At 43.8% G+C, this 15,531-nt stretch overlaps 1 protein-coding gene across 1 annotated transcript in view; it reads left to right on the top strand.

Annotated features, from left to right (window-relative positions):
* AKAP12 (A-kinase anchoring protein 12) overlaps positions 1-15,531 on the top strand; it is a 117,847-nt gene that overhangs the window by 62,889 nt on the left and 39,427 nt on the right. The window contains exon 2 of the mRNA XM_064360572.1: positions 6,092-6,239. Coding sequence (XP_064216642.1) covers positions 6,092-6,239 — 148 coding nt within the window. The remainder of the gene's footprint in view (positions 1-6,091; positions 6,240-15,531) is intronic.

Raw genomic sequence — 15,531 nt, 5'->3', positions numbered from 1 at the left:
TGGCAGCTCTCAAGGGCTCATCATTATTTTGTAATTCCATTGAAGAGCCTGGTACTCTTGTTGGTTACTCTTCCAAGGGGGTCCCCAGCAAGTTGTGGAATCCTGTGGAGAAGGAAGGGGATGGAGAAGTCTGGTAGTTTTTCTTCGGTGCCTTGGCTACCACTTGGACACTCCTGGTTGTTATTCTTACAGAAATGAGAGGAAAACACTGTTGCTGGAAGCATTTGAGGTTTTTAGGGTCTTTTTTTTTTTTTTTAACAGCTTGTTTAGTTGTAATGTGGTAATACTTCATGGGAATAAACTCTGGCTGACCCACTCAAAGGATATAAGCTTGAAAACATTTAGGGTTTTGATTTGTTCAAAGGAGGCATTTATGCTTTTTGAAGCACAAATCCAGTGGGAAAATAGGTTTTCTGGTGCTTACCATGTTTAAGTGTAAGGATCGTGTCTTTCAAGTCTAGTTCTAATCTCAAAAGAAATGACCGTATTTATAAAACTAAGTTCAGTTCAGGGTGGATGGATAAAACTATGTGAGGAAGCTTCGGAGTGAAAAAGTGAAATACACATAAGTGAAATACACATTTTCTCTTCCTTTCTTGTTTGGTAACAGTTAAGTCCCAATGTTACTTTCCTCCCTACAATGGGTAGCCCTCGAATCCCATCTGGCTCCCCCAATCCCGTGTGCCACTATGTTGTGTCTGCATCTTTCAGGGTCTCTCTGGGCAGTGCTGTGTGTAAGTCCTGTCTCCTGTGGCCATTTGAGCTGCAGGGACAAGAGAGACTGATCGAAGGTAAGCAAGGTGTGTGTGTGTTTATTGATAAAGAAATGCACCCACAATGTATGAAACCATCAGGTCATAAAACAGCATGTGTTCCTCATTACTTTTTTAAGTAAATGCTTGTGTGCCTATATATATATGTATATATGTATGTAGAAAAGACAGGAAAGGGCTGGGCGCGGTGGCTCACACCTGTAATTCCAGCACTTTGGGAGGCCGAGGTAGGGGGATCATGAGGTCAGGAACTAGAGATCAGCCTGGCCAACATGGCAAAACCCCATCTCTACTAAAAACACAAAAATTAGCCAGGTGTGGTGGTGGGTGCCTGTAGTCCCAGCTACTCCGGAGGCTGAGGTAAGAGAATCGCTTGAACCCGGGAAGCCGAGGTTGCAGTGAGCTGAGATTGCACCACTGCACTCCAGCCTGAATGACAAGAGTGAGACTCCATCTCAAAAAAAAAAAAAAAGAAAGAAAAGAAAAGACAGAAAAGACTTAAACGAATGTGGATTTGATTTCCTCTGATTCGAGGTGACTGTAACTTACTGATAACTCTCAGAAGTCCCTGAACTTTTAACAATGGTATGAATTATTTAGATGGTTGGAGACGGGAGAAAAATAAAAACACTTTTGATTTTGGAGTGAAATCAAGGGAATTATCCATCTTTAAGAACACATGGGATTTGCAAAAGCGGGGACATGTCTGGATGTGCCAATCTGACTAAGAATGAAGTCCCATTTTGTGTGGAGTGTTGATGCCTCACAGGCTCTGAAAGCTCACCTGAGACATCACCTTTGGGGTCAAAGCTGGGGTACCCTTTCAGGACACAGTTGTGCACGTAGTAAAATAGACTCAAAACTCAGGTTCAGTGACGTCACTGTCATACCTTGTTTTCTACCGAAGTTAATAATGTATTAGTACCTTTCTCAAGTAGGGACAGTTACCCTGTGCTTACTGGAAATTACTATCTCATAATGTATTCGTTATCATACTTAGGATATAAGGGTGTCTAGCAGTTGACCTCGGTTTTTAAGGCTCCTTCTTTTTATCCTCTGATGGACTTCGCTGTGTGTGTGTAACATCTCATTGTTTAATTATGTTTTTATTTGGAGATGAGGGTCTCGCTGTGTTGTCCCGGCTGGTCTCAAACTCCTAGGCTCAAGCAGTCCTCTTGCCTCAGTCTCCCAAGTAGCTGCGACTACAGCGCACATCGCAGTGCCCGGCTCTGTAACATTTCTGAAAGAGTAGACGGAAATTTGTGCCTGAGTGCTATAGAGTCTTCATGTTCAAAGAGACTCAATTTGGTTCCAACTAAAGATGTCTTGGATTAGACAATTCACAAAGGATCAGAAGAACTTTTTCAATAATTTTAGGTACTTTGTAGAACCCTAAACTCTATAGGACTTCAGAGTTCTGGTTCCTAAACAAGAGGCACAATTGACCAAAGTTTATTGCATTGAAATTGAGGTATGAAGATGGCTTTTTTTTTTTTTTTGAAACAGAGTTTCTCTCTTGTTACCCAGGCTGGAGTGCAATGGCGCGATCTCGGCTCACCGCAACCTCCGCCTCCTGGGTTCAGGCCATTCTCCTGCCTCAGCCTCCTGAGTAGCTGGGATTGCAGGCACGCACCACCGTGCCCAGCTAATTTTTTGTATTTTTAGTAGAGACGGGGTTTCACCATGTTGACCAGGATGGTCTTGATCTCTTGACCTCGTGATCCACCCACCTCGGCCTCCCAAAGTGCTGGGATTACAGGTGTGAGCCACCGCACCCGGCGGCTTTTTTTTTTTTGAGACGGAATCTCACTCTGTCACCCAGGCTGGAGTGCAGTGGCAGGATCTCGGCTCACTGCAACCTCCGCCTCCCGAATTCAAGCGATTTTCCTGCCTCAGCCTCTCGAGTAACTGGGACTACAGGTGCATGCCAGGCCGGCTAATTTTTTGTATTTCTAGTAGAGACAGGGTTTTACCATGTTAGCCAGGATGGTCTCCATCTCTGACCTTGTGATCCACCCACCTCAGCCTCCCAAAGTGCTGAGATTACAGGTGTGAGCCACTGCGCCTGGCCTAAAATGACTTTTTTATGTTCCCTGTTTAGTTTGCCATATCATGAAACTGTATATGTAAACAGTTTCTAGGTTTAAGATTCATTGGATTACCATGTAGCCCATGATAATATGTGATTTCTGTTTTCCTCCCCCAACTCTTCTTCACGTTATTAATCAAATCTAAGTCCTGTGTACGTACTCAATGATATTCAGTTAAAACACTCTGACATTTGGCCAGGTGCGGTGGTTCACACCTGTAATCCCAGCCCTTTGGGAGGCTGAGGCGGGTGGATCACACGAGGTCAGGAGTTCGACACCAGCCTGGCCAACATGGTGAAACCCCATCTCTACTAAAAATACAAACATTAGCCAGGCATGGTGGCAGGCGCCTGTAATCCCAGCTACTCGGGAGGCTGAGGCAGGAGAATCACTTGAACCCAAAAGGCAGAGGTTGCAATGAGCTGAGATTGCAGTATTGCACTTCAGCCTGGGCAACAAGAGCAAAAATCTGTCTCAAAAAAAAAAAAAAAAAAAAACTCTGACATTTTTGCTGATGGGCTTTGTGGAGACACACTACCCGCTTCTCCATTCCCTACCCCCTGCTTTTGTCTTTAGGTTTCATTTAAAATTCTCATCTTTCATATTTTGGTAAGAGAAGACTTTAAGTGGAAATGTAATCTGAGTATTCTGTTTAATAAATGGACTCAGCATGGGCATTTTGAAGCCAACAATTCCATCTGTAGTGTAAGTATTAAACTACAGTGGTATTATTTCAGGAGGAAGCTCATGCAGTTGAAGGACAGCCTTGCTGGGAGCAGGGAACAGCCAGGTGACATCAATTTAGCACAGCTCAAGGCTTCTGGATTGCCCTGTCTTGAACCCACTGTCCCGTCAGGGTTCAGGATCTAAATCAGTGGTGTAGCCAGAGTCATTCGTTGGCCGGGAAGCAGGCTGGAATGATGTCAGATGGCGTGCGGAGCTCAGATTGCTTTGTATCGTGCAGGTCTGGTACTATGGAATACCCTTTAAGTCATTTTATAATTGTGTGTAGTAACAGGTCCTTCAAAACATGGTGCCTATCTTTATGCTGGGAGCCTTAAACAGAAAAACCCTGGAATTAGTTGATGGCAAGACCTGGCTTCAGGCCAGGATGTCCCCATTCCTGAGCTGTGTGACCTGGGGCAAGACAACCCTACCCCACCAGAATTGCTTTGAGTCCTGGTGTCATTATTATAAAATGGAAATAATAGCAACTGCCCACATTGGTTTTAAGATAAACGAGATATCTGTATATATAACATTGTTGTATATAATATTGTTGAAACATTTAGGTTCCTAATGGTTATTGTTTTTTATTGGCTTAACCTTTTTCTACCTATATTCTCAGGATTAAAAATATGACCAAGCGCAGGCCAGGTGAAGTGGCTTACGCCTGTAATCCTAGCACTTTGGGAGGCTGATGTGGGTGGATCACTTGAGGTCAGGAGTCTGAGACCAGCCTGGCCAACATGGCGAAACCCTGTCTCTACTAAAAATACAAAAATTAACCGGGCGTGGCGGTGCACACCTGTGATCCCAGCTACATGGGAGGCTGAGGCAAGAGGATCACTTGAACTGGGGAGATGGTGGTTGCAATCAGCTGAGATCACGCCACTGCACTCCAGCCTGAGTGACAGTGAGACTCTGTCTCAAAAAAAAAAGTATGATATGATATGACCAAGGGCATGCCTACGTGCCTACTGATTTTGTGTTTTTGTTTTTTGTTTTTCCTAGACGGAGTCTCTCTCTGTCACCCAGGCTGGAGTTCAGTCATTCAGGCTGGAGTTCAGTCACACAATCTTGGCTCACTGCAACTCTGCCTACCAGTTTCAAGTAATTCTCCTGCTTCACTCAGCCTCCTAAGTAGCTGGGACTACAGGCATGTGCCACCGCGCCTGGCTAATTTTTTTGTATTTTTAGTAGAGACGGAGTTTCACTATGTTGGCCAGGCTGGTCTTGAACTCCTGACCTAGTGATCCATCCGCCTCGGCCTCACAAAGTACTGGGATTACAGGTGTGAGCCACCAGCTCGGCCATCCCTGTTGATTTTGAAACTGATGCCATCAATTGTATAGGCCATCCTATGGGGAGAATTGCAAATGACCATTGTAGTGATATTTTTCAGGAAGAAACAGTGACCCAAATGCACATTTTATATGTCTCTTTTTGCTCACTGGGCTCTGGGCGCACTGGCCTTTGCACCAAGGGGCCTCCCTTCCCTGCACCCCCTTATCCTTTTCTCACACAGCCCTTGCCTGTGGAAGTGAGGTCTCAGCTTCTTCCTCGGAGAAGTCCCGGACACCCCCAGCCTCGGTTAAGGCTGGTTTTTGTTGTTTTTTTTTAACCTACTTGATTCATTCTTAAGGACTCTGTTTATTGTCATTTGTTCTATGTATGCCTCCTTCATAACTGCTTCCACAGCTGCAGTTTAGTAATTATTTGTTTAAAAGTCTGCCTTCTGATTTGTCCAGTCAATTATGCTTAACCTGCATCTAATCGCAAGGAAACAGTATTCATTGTTTTATTTTTTAAATATTTATTTATTTATTTTTGAGACAGAGTCTCAATCTATCACCCAGGCTAGAGTGCAGTGATGTGATCCCGGCTCAGTGCAACCTCCACTTCCCGGGTTCAAGCGATTCTCCTGCCTCAGCCTCCCGAGTAGTTGGGACTACAGGCGCTTGCCACCACACCCAGCTAATTTTTTTGTGTTTTTGGTAGAGACGGGGTTTCACCATGTTAGTCAGGATGGTCTCGATCTCCTGACCTCGTGATCTGCCCACCTTGGCCTCCCAAAGTTCTTGGATTACAGGCGTAAGCCACCACATCCAGCCCATTATTCATTATTTTAAAGTAAAAAAAGTTTTTAAGTCTGCCTTCCATAGTACTTTGTAAGCTCAAAGCTGTGGGCAACACATCTGACTTATTCATGGTTATGTCTGAAATAGGCCTGGAAGGGTGAATGTATGTATCTGGTGTTCCAATTCATGAATTAACGGGTGGATGACGGCTCGTGGGCACAGGTACCCGGATACAAGGCCCTCCCTAGCTGCCTGTAAGGTAGCTGGATCTTTCAGACGAATGTAAGACCTAACTCTTCATTGTTTTTGAACTTCCTTCTCGCAGTATTTCTTCTTTCACTGATTTATATTCTGGAAGTTAATGTCTTGTTTCTGACTTGGTCTTGAGGACCGAAACTAAGTTTCTATGGCTTTGTCTTTCCCGTAGCTCCTACAGAAGAATGGGCAGCTGTCCACCATCAATGGCTTAGCTGAGCAAGATGAGCTCAGCCTCCAGGAGGGAGCCCTGAATGGTCAAGAAGGAGGTCAAGAAGGAGCTCTAAATGGCCAGGAGGAAGAAGTCATTGCCACAGATGGTAAGCTGCCCCTCCAGGCACTGGGGGGCAGACGGCACTTGCAGCAAACTTTGAACTCAGCAGAAAATACTCTGTCATATACTGCCTGGTGGTGGATTGATGTTAACGGTGAAAACAATCAACTGGTTACAAAAGGAAGTATTTGTCTGACCATTTGGATAGCCCCATACTTAGACCTTGAAGTTATGTTTCCTCTTTCTTATCTGGAACTTGATGCTTTTTAAATTATTGTTGCTTCGTCCTAACTACTTCTCTGGTGTTGAATGTGAATTCTTGTTGGAAACGCAAAAGTTACGGTATCTTTAAAAGAGTCAGTATCTCTCCCTCTAGAGAGGAGCCTGCTATACTTGCACAAATTTTTCTGATAGGTGCATTGCAAGGTACATACTCCTCTTTGCTTAAACTATGATGTACTGCATTTTTTTTTTTTTTTGAGATGGAGTTTTGCTCTTGTTGCCCAGGCTGGAGTACAATGGCATGATCTCAGCTCACTGCAACCTCTGCCTCCTAGGTTTAAGCAATTCTCCTGCTCAGCCTCCCAAGTAACTGGGATTACAGGCATGTGCCACCGCGCCCAGCTAATTTTCTATTTTTAGTAGAGATGGGATTTCTCCCTGTTGGTCAGGCTGGTCTCGAACTCCTGACCTCAGGTGATCCACCCTCCTCGGCCTCCCAAAGTGTTGGGATCACAGGCGTGAGCCCCCGTACCCGGTAATATGCTGCATGTTTTATAGCTCTTGAGCCTAGAGATCTTTGAGGCATGGTTATTGAAGAGTGATCGTTTGGACACAGTATTGGAATTTGATCTTTACCCGTATGGGGGATGGGTAGGGAACCATATCTGGAGGTCAGAATTGAGCGCATATAGACCAGTAAGTCTCTTGTGAAAAGTGAAAGGCTGCATGTTGAAGAAGGACCTTTGTCTATGCTGAGTTCATTGTTCCATTTAATCATAAGTGAAGGGATAACTAATAACCACTATCAAAGATCTGTAAAATGTTGATTCGGCATGCAGTCAATTGATTCGTGTAATATGAATAAGAGAGACAAATGAAGGGAAAAGTCCTTTCACAGGAGATTCAACATCGCCTCACTTAGATGAGATTCTTCAAACATGTGGAACCTGTTTTTCTTCTTCTTTGATTCCCCCACAGAGCTGCTTCAAGCAGGGAGCTGCTTTTGAAGTTGGTGGGAATACTTATCTGTATATAGCACCACAGGCACAATATAAAGTTAGAAATATACACAGTCTCACAGGCGGAGTATTTGCATGACCTAGTGTGAGAGTTTCAAATAATTTTCACCCAAATGATTGGAATGGACCCAGCTCAAATTCCCAAGCCCAATGCTTTGTCCTTCCCCCGTTAACTTTTGAATCAAGTCAAGCACCAGCCACATGTGAGCTTACTATGGCCAAGTCCGTAAGGTTAAGACAAGGCACTCTAGTGATTACCAAATGAATTGTTCAAGGGATGAGTGCTGCAGGGCTCAGGTGGAACAGTCACTTGAGGTCAGAGGGGAGATTAGGGGGAGGCTGGATTTAGATGTGTCACAACAAGGAATGCCAGCAAAAGTGAGGAGCATCACAACAGCCAACACTTTATGTGCTTTTATTATAGGGCCCAGAGAGGTGCTTTTTGTGCGTTATCACCTTTAATAGTTACAGCAACCCTCTGAAGTAGGTAATATTGTTCCCAAGATGCAGATCCAGATCAGCAGATTCCAAAACCGCTGAACCACTGTGCTCTGACTGTGCGGGGCAGGTTCGGAGGCTGGTGTGTTGGAACAGCCCAGCCACAGCAAAACGTTGTTGAAGGGTGTGGAATGAAAGCCCAGAAAGGAAAAGGGGCCAGATAACAGGGCCCTGAAAGCAGAGTGTAGTTAAGAAAGTATTTAGTGGACAATGTGTGATCACTGAACTGTGCCACCGAGGGAGTGCCAGAGGCTTCTTGTTTGACTTAGCTGATCTGTAGGATGGATAAGAGGAGGGAGGGTTGGGGCGGGGACATACTTTTTTTTAAATAGAATCCCAAATAGCATGGAAATTTTTCTTTAATCTGTGGCATGTTTACTGGCGGGCTTAAGATTATCTTCCCTTAGTCCAGAGATGATTTCTCTTACATCTCAGCCACGTGGGTAAACACTGATTTTCACAGTGAGTGATTCAGTCCCACCCCTATGACTATTCCATCGTCTCCCTGAGCTGACCCAGGCTTCTGACCGTGGCCTCAGAGATCTGAGCAAATATCAAATCCCTCATGCAGGAAGAGTGGGGATTATTTATTTATTTATTGAGATGAAGTCTCACTCTGTCATCCAGGCTGGAGTGCACTGTCTCAGTCTAGGCTGTCTGCAACCTCCACCCCCCAGGCTCAAGTGATTCTCCTGCCTCACCTTCCTGAGTAGCTGACCAACGCCACCATATCTGGCTAATCTGTGTATTTTTAGTAGAGACGGGGTTTCACCATGTTGTCCAGGCTGGTTTTGAATGCCCAACCTCAAGTGATCTGCCCACCTCAGTCTCCCAAAATGTTGAGATTACAGGTGTGAGCCATCATGCCCAGCCGCAGAAGAGTGGTAATTAATATACATTTTTTATTTTTGTTTGTTTGAGACACAGTCTTGCTCTATCACCCAGGCTAGAGTGTAGTGGCATGATTTCGGCTCACTGCAACCTCTGCCTCCCAGGTTCAAGGGATTCTCCTGACTCAGACTCCTGAGTAGCTGGGATTATAGGTGCCCACCATCATGCCTGGGTAATTTTTGTATTTTTAGTAGAGACGAAATTTCACTGTGTTGGCCAGGCTGGTCTTGAACTCCTGACCTCAAGTGATCCACCAGCCTCGGGCTCCCAAAGTACTGGGATTACAGACGTGAGCCACCGTGACCAGCCAATTAATATACCTTGTCCTTCCCAAGATCTTGAAAAGGCCTTGTCCTCTAGGAAGAAAGAGCTAGATGTTCCTCCATACCATAGCCCAGGACTACAGAGGCTCCCCACCAGAAGCGTTTCTGGAGGCCTTACTTTTGGGGTGAGCTTTTGCTATTTTAGTTTCAACCACTGTTCTCTTCATTTATCAGGGTCTCTGTGGCAGGCTGCCATACTTGTTTTGTTGTTTTTTTTCTTTCTCTGTTTTTTCTGCCTAGCAGATGATAATTAATAGTCTGGCAATGTAAATACAGAATCTTCATGTTAAATTATTAAACAGCATTTTTCCTTGCTTTTGACATAGTGATAGCTCATGGTTACGTTTTTGTTTTATTTTGTTTTGTTTTGAGACAGAGTCTCACTCTGTCACACGGGCTGGAGTGCAGTGACACGATCTCAGCTCACTGCAACCTCCACCTCCCGGGTTCAAGTGATTTTCCTGCCTCAGCCTCCAGAGTAGCTGGAATTACAGACACGCACCACCATGTCCGACTAATTTTTGTAGTGTTAGTAGAGAAGAGGTTTCACCATGTTGGTCAGGCTGGTCTCGAACTCCTGACCTCAGGTGATCCACCTGCCTCAGCCTCCCAAAGTGCTGGGATTACAGGCGTGAGCCACCTGCCCGGCTGCTTGTGATTAGGTTTTATGGTTGCTTCCAGAAATCAGAATTCTACGTGACAGTTTGCGGTAATATAGACAAAGGCATAATTGGGCATGTAACACTGAACTATAGGATTTGGGACACCTTTATTTCTACCACTGTCCACTTAAATAAGAAGAGGACTGGCCCATCTTGGTTTCTAGGAGGATTGGCCCCCAGTGGAATTTGGTCCTGCTATAGATAAAATAGCAAGATCAACTGTTGGGAGAAAATAATGAACAAGGGGCATTCCTGCCAGCGGGTTTTTAATGTACAGTGGCAGACAATATTTAGACAAAGCCAGAGGTGAAAATAATTTTCCCATCTTGACTCACTTACTCTTTCTAAAACTGGAAATACTGGTAATTCAGAACCAATCCTCCTCCTATAATGAAAACGGAATTCTGTTTCTTTGTAAACTTTCTTAAATGCTAGAAAGAAGCAACCGCGTACTAAATATTGTCTCAACTGTACAGCAGGGGCTGATATATGTAGGTTTTGGGAAGGGGCTTGATTATGTCATTTGGTGGCCTTCTATAAGCACGTACACACTGAGGCATGGACACAAATACTTCTTTATCATAAAAAATAAACACAACTAATTACTTTAGCCTCAGAGAACAGTCCCTCTCTTCTGAGCTTCAGGATTTTTAGTTTATACAAACTGCTTATATAGAAATGCAGCTGGGCTTCCTCTCCCTAACTCAGAAGTTCTGTCCTGCTGTGCTTCTCCCAGCATTCACAGAGGTTGCACAAGTGCCATTAGTTTGGGGCAATTAATATACATTCATTACATATGCATATATATTTTACATATATAATATATGTATATTAATTTATTATATATGTATGATATATATGCATATACATCATACATATATACATTATGCATATATTATATATATAATAAATTAATATACATTTATTATATGTGCATCTATATTATACATATATAATAAATGTATATTAATTGCCCTGCTGAAAAGATGAAAAAAAAGAAAAAAGAAAAGCTCCCTTTCCCTACCGCAAATCATCAATCGTTTTATAGTCCATGGCTTGTATGCTTTTCTCTTTGCTAAAAACCCAAAGAAGAGGCCAGGCGTGTTGGCTCACGCCTGTAATTCCAGCACTTTGGGAGGCTGAGGCAGGTGTATGACCTGAGTTCAGGAGTTCAAGACCAGCCTGGCCAACATGGTAAAACTTTGTCTCTTCTAAAAATACAAAAAAATTAGCTGAGCTGGTGGTGGATGCCTGTAATCCCAGCTGTTCAAGAGGCTGAGGCAGGAGAATCACTTGAACCCAGGAGGCAGAGGATGCAGTGAGCCGTGATTGCACCACTGCACACCAGCCTGGGCAACAAAAATGAAACTCTGTCTCAAACAAACAAACAAGAATGATTTTTAAATTGTATCTTGGACTGAGGCCAATTTTAGATTTAAAACTTTGGGAGGCTGGGTGCGGTGGCTTACACCTGTAATCATAGCATTTTGGAAGGCCAAGGCAGGCAATCGCTTAAATCCAGGATTTCAAGGTCAGCCTGAGCCACGTGACAAAATCCGTCTCTATTTTAGTTTTATTATTTTTTTAACTTGCAAATTAGAAAAACTTTGAAATTTAAATGTGAAATTCAATCTTAGTATCTGTTAGGCAGATGATTTTTTTTTCCCAAACAGTTGAGGAAAATCAATTACTCAAAAAACAATACCTTATTAAATTTGGTAATAGCATATTTGATTTTGAAATAAAGTGTCTACAGAACTCATTGTCATATGCAAGTAATCCAGTGATTATCTCAGGTCTTCACACATTTGAATTAATCACTTACCAAACAATTACTTGTTTTCTTTTTGAGATTTGCCTCTCTGCAGAGTACATACAGCAAACATTTTAAAGCATGTGAAAACCATCTTTTCTCCATCCTTCACAGGTCACATTTGTTTCTGTGAGCAAACAAACAATGGCAGTCTTTTCCTTAGCTTTAGAATTTTTTTTTAAGAGGGTCTTTCTGTGTTGTCCAGGCTGGAGTGCAGCAGTGCAATCATGGTTTAATGCAGCCTCAAACTTCTGGGCACATGTGATCCTCCTGCCTCAGCCTTCCCAGCAGCTAAGACTACAGGCATGTGCCACTGCACCAGATAAGTTTTAAAACTGTTTTTGTACAAACAGGTTCTTGCCATGTTGTCCAGGCTGGTCTCAAACTCTTGGCTTCAAGCTTCTTCCCACGTCGGCCTCCCAAAGTGTTGGGATTACAGGCGTGAGCCACCAAGGCCGGTCTTAAATAATTTTTGTTCACAGAGACTTCACACTCTTTGCATACCCAGAGTTGAGGATATTTACACCAGCAGCAACGGAGCAGGAAGCAGCTGGGTGCTGGGTCCTTGGCATTTGCCACCCTGGGGCCGGCTGCCTTAAAACTGTCAGCCAGTGACCAGGTGAACCAGGCCTTGTTATGCTAATCAGAGAGTGGTATAGGGCGGCTCCTGGTGCGTGCATGTAGACCACCACTGTGACACCAGCTGTGATCACACACCCCTACCCCCGGGGGAAAAATCAAAAACAAAAACCCCCAAAATACTGTTGCTTAAAGCAGAAGTCTTTGAAAGGGTGTATTTCTTAACATTTTACAGGATTCCACTTTTCTACATCTGAGTATTTTCCCCTAGATATAGTAACAAATACAACACTATGGAGCATTTCATTTTTCTAATGGCGCTTGCTGTCACGGTCTGCTTTTATTTAATTTGCCATTTGAACCCACCAGCTCCTGGTGCACAGTTGCTCGGGGAAGGAGAAAGGCTGAAAGGCTACCGGCAGATAATCCCAGCCCTCCCTACAGATCTTGTTACCTTACAGAAAATCCATTCTGAAGTTAAAAGTTGTTCTTCTTTGCTTTGAACATTTAATAACTTTATCTGCAGAGCAGGCACCCTAAGACCTGCTCTGAGTTTCTTTAAAGATGACCCCCCCACCCCATTCCTGTTTTTCTGCAAGAGGCTGCTTTCTATGCCCAGAAGGACTATTTTTATGAGTTGATTCCTTTTCTATTTCCATTTTCAAATTGTGACAGAATTGGTATCCTCTTAGATGCACCTGTTACCACATCGCAGCCCTCCTGTCCTCCTTTACTTTTCTCCACACCAGCTGTTCACATCTGGCATTCGATATCTGTCTCTCACCCTCGCTTCCGCTAAAATATAAGAATCAAGCCCAGGTGCGGTGGCTTACAACTATAATCCCAGAGCTTTGGGAGGCCGAGGAGGGTGGATCACTTGAGCCCAGGAATTCGAGACCAGCCTGAGAGACATAGTGAGACCCCTGTCTCACAAAAATTTTAAAAATTAGCTGGACGTGGTGGTGCGTGCCTGTATTCCCAGCTACTTGAGAGGCTAAGGTGGGAGGATCACTTGACTTGAGCCCAGGACTTTGAGGCTGCAATGAGGCATGATTACACCACTGTACCAGCCTGGGCAACAGATTGAGACCCCGTCTCAAAATATAAAATAAAACCTAAGAATCTTGAGGGCAGAAATTTGTTGAGATGGGGATTCAGAGGGTGGTCCATGGCAGGAGATGGGGTGCAGGGGGCTGCTTTGTTCAGTGCTGAATCCTCTGAGCCTGGACCAGTAGCTGGAACAGAGGAAGTGCTCAGCAAATATATGGATAAATGAAGACACATTTTCATTTGGAGTTCACAGTATTGCATTTATAATCATCGAGGTGAGGAAGATCTGTTGACTTTAACTCTGTATCCGTTCATTTCCTTTGTAGTTAAATACTGCGGCTTTGTATGTTTTATCCAAGGCCCTCTTTCCTTTGTTGCCTCAGCACTGACAAAGCCAGGTCCTTTTCAGGACTGCACCATGCTGGGTTCTCACAGGTGCTTGCTATTGGTTAGCCAGGTGTTGCCTGGAAACATGAAATCAGACCCTGACCTGCATGTGATTAAATGCGGATTCCTAGTAACGCTATCAAACACAAGTGCCCAATAGACAAAGAGAGGGGTCCCCTCGCACACACTTTGGTATTTCAAATACAGTATTATTGCGTGACATTTTCTCAAGCTGTATCCTGTTTTGTCGTGTTTTGAAGACTGGAGGGAACACACACAAAACAGGCCTTGAACTTAGGTAAAAGTATATGGTATGCAATTTCTGGGAACTGGTTTTAATTCATTCTCCTGCTCCGCAGCAATTTTTATTTAGTGAGGCTGCTCTGAAATTACTTATGTCATTGACAAATTTCTGGTACAAGTATTTCACTGCCTTCATCCTTAAAGAAACACGGATTTATTTTTCTGTAATCAGCAGTCAAGATGTTTTCCTCTGAACTGTATTCAAGTCTGACAGTGCAGTGAACTTTTCTTTTTCCTTCTGACCTGACAAAAGGGGCAAGGAAGAAGGACAGCAAGACTTCTTCATAAATCAATTAATTTTAGGGGGCTAGACACAGCTAAGACTGCTTTAATTACTATTTTCTGCATGACCTTGATTTAAATACATCTCTTTATCTCATTGCAAGTCAGTTTTCATCTATAATGAGCATCCCTACCCATCTCAAAAATTCTGTGGCTAATATCAATATTGCTAGTTATATGGGCATTAAAATAAAATAGTGGATTAGCGAGTAAAGACACCCAAGCGACCTCAGGCAGGCGGCAATTCACTTGGTAATTCCATTATGCCTTTTTATAAAAATACTTTTATGGTTTTTCTTTCTAATCTTTTTTTATATATATAAGAGACAGAGTCTCGTTCTGTCACCCAGGCTGGAGTACAGTGGCGCAATCTCAGCTCACTGCAACCTCTGCCTCCTGGGTTCAAGCAATGCTCATGCCGCAGCCTCCTGAGTAGCTGGAACTACAGGCACACACCACCACATCTGGCTAATTTTTTGTATTTTAGTAGAGATGGGGTTTTGCCATGTTGGCCATGGCTGGTCTTGAACTCCTGACCTCAAGCGATCCACCCACTTCAGCCTCCCAAAGTGCTGAGATTACAGGCATGAGCCACTGCACTCAGCCTCTAATCTGATCTTAAAAGCCATTCTAGATTTGAAGTTTTAACATACTTGAACAAAAAGTTCAAGGAGGGAATTTTATTCAAGAATATCTTGAAACAAAATCCTCTTGGTGTCAAAGAATAAGATAGATACCTTCACAAATGTGGCCACCAAACATCAGCCTCTCATCCTCCCTTATGTGTTCTGCTGAATGACCGGCGGTCAGGACTATGTAATAAGGATTGGTTATAGCCAGGGATGGGGAAAGAAGTTGATAAATGCCATAACTGCTTGCCCTAAAGACTTTCAGTCAGCCTTGGAGGTGTTGCCTATAAATCTCGATAGTTCAGAGGCCACTCAAGTCCACTTTCAAATTGGGTCCATGTTCTGGCCCATCCGAGAAGAAGCCAGGCAAGTCTGCCTGTAGGCTTGCCCAAGTAACAGTCTGAAATTTAGGCCCTTTTCTTCTGGGCGTGGTGGCTCACACCTGTATTCCCAGCACTTTGGGAGGCCGAGGTGGGTGGATTATGAGGTCAGGAGTTTAAGACCAGCCTGGCCAACATAGCAAAGCCCCGTCTCTGCTAAAAATACAAAATTTAGTTGGGCATCGTGGCACGCACCTATAGTCCCAGGTACTTGGAAGACTGAAGCAGGAGAATCATTTGAACTTGGGAGGCGAAGGTTGCAGTGAGCCAAGATCACACCATTGCACTCCAGCCTGGGCA

Source organism: Aotus nancymaae, unplaced genomic scaffold, assembly GCF_030222135.1.
Source record: "Aotus nancymaae isolate 86718 unplaced genomic scaffold, 86718_ANA_hifiasm-v0.15.2.pri h1tg000040l, whole genome shotgun sequence".
NCBI lineage: Eukaryota > Metazoa > Chordata > Mammalia > Primates > Aotidae > Aotus > Aotus nancymaae.
The sequence above is the reverse complement of the archived record's forward strand: the minus strand, read 5'-3'. Positions and strand labels throughout refer to the sequence as shown.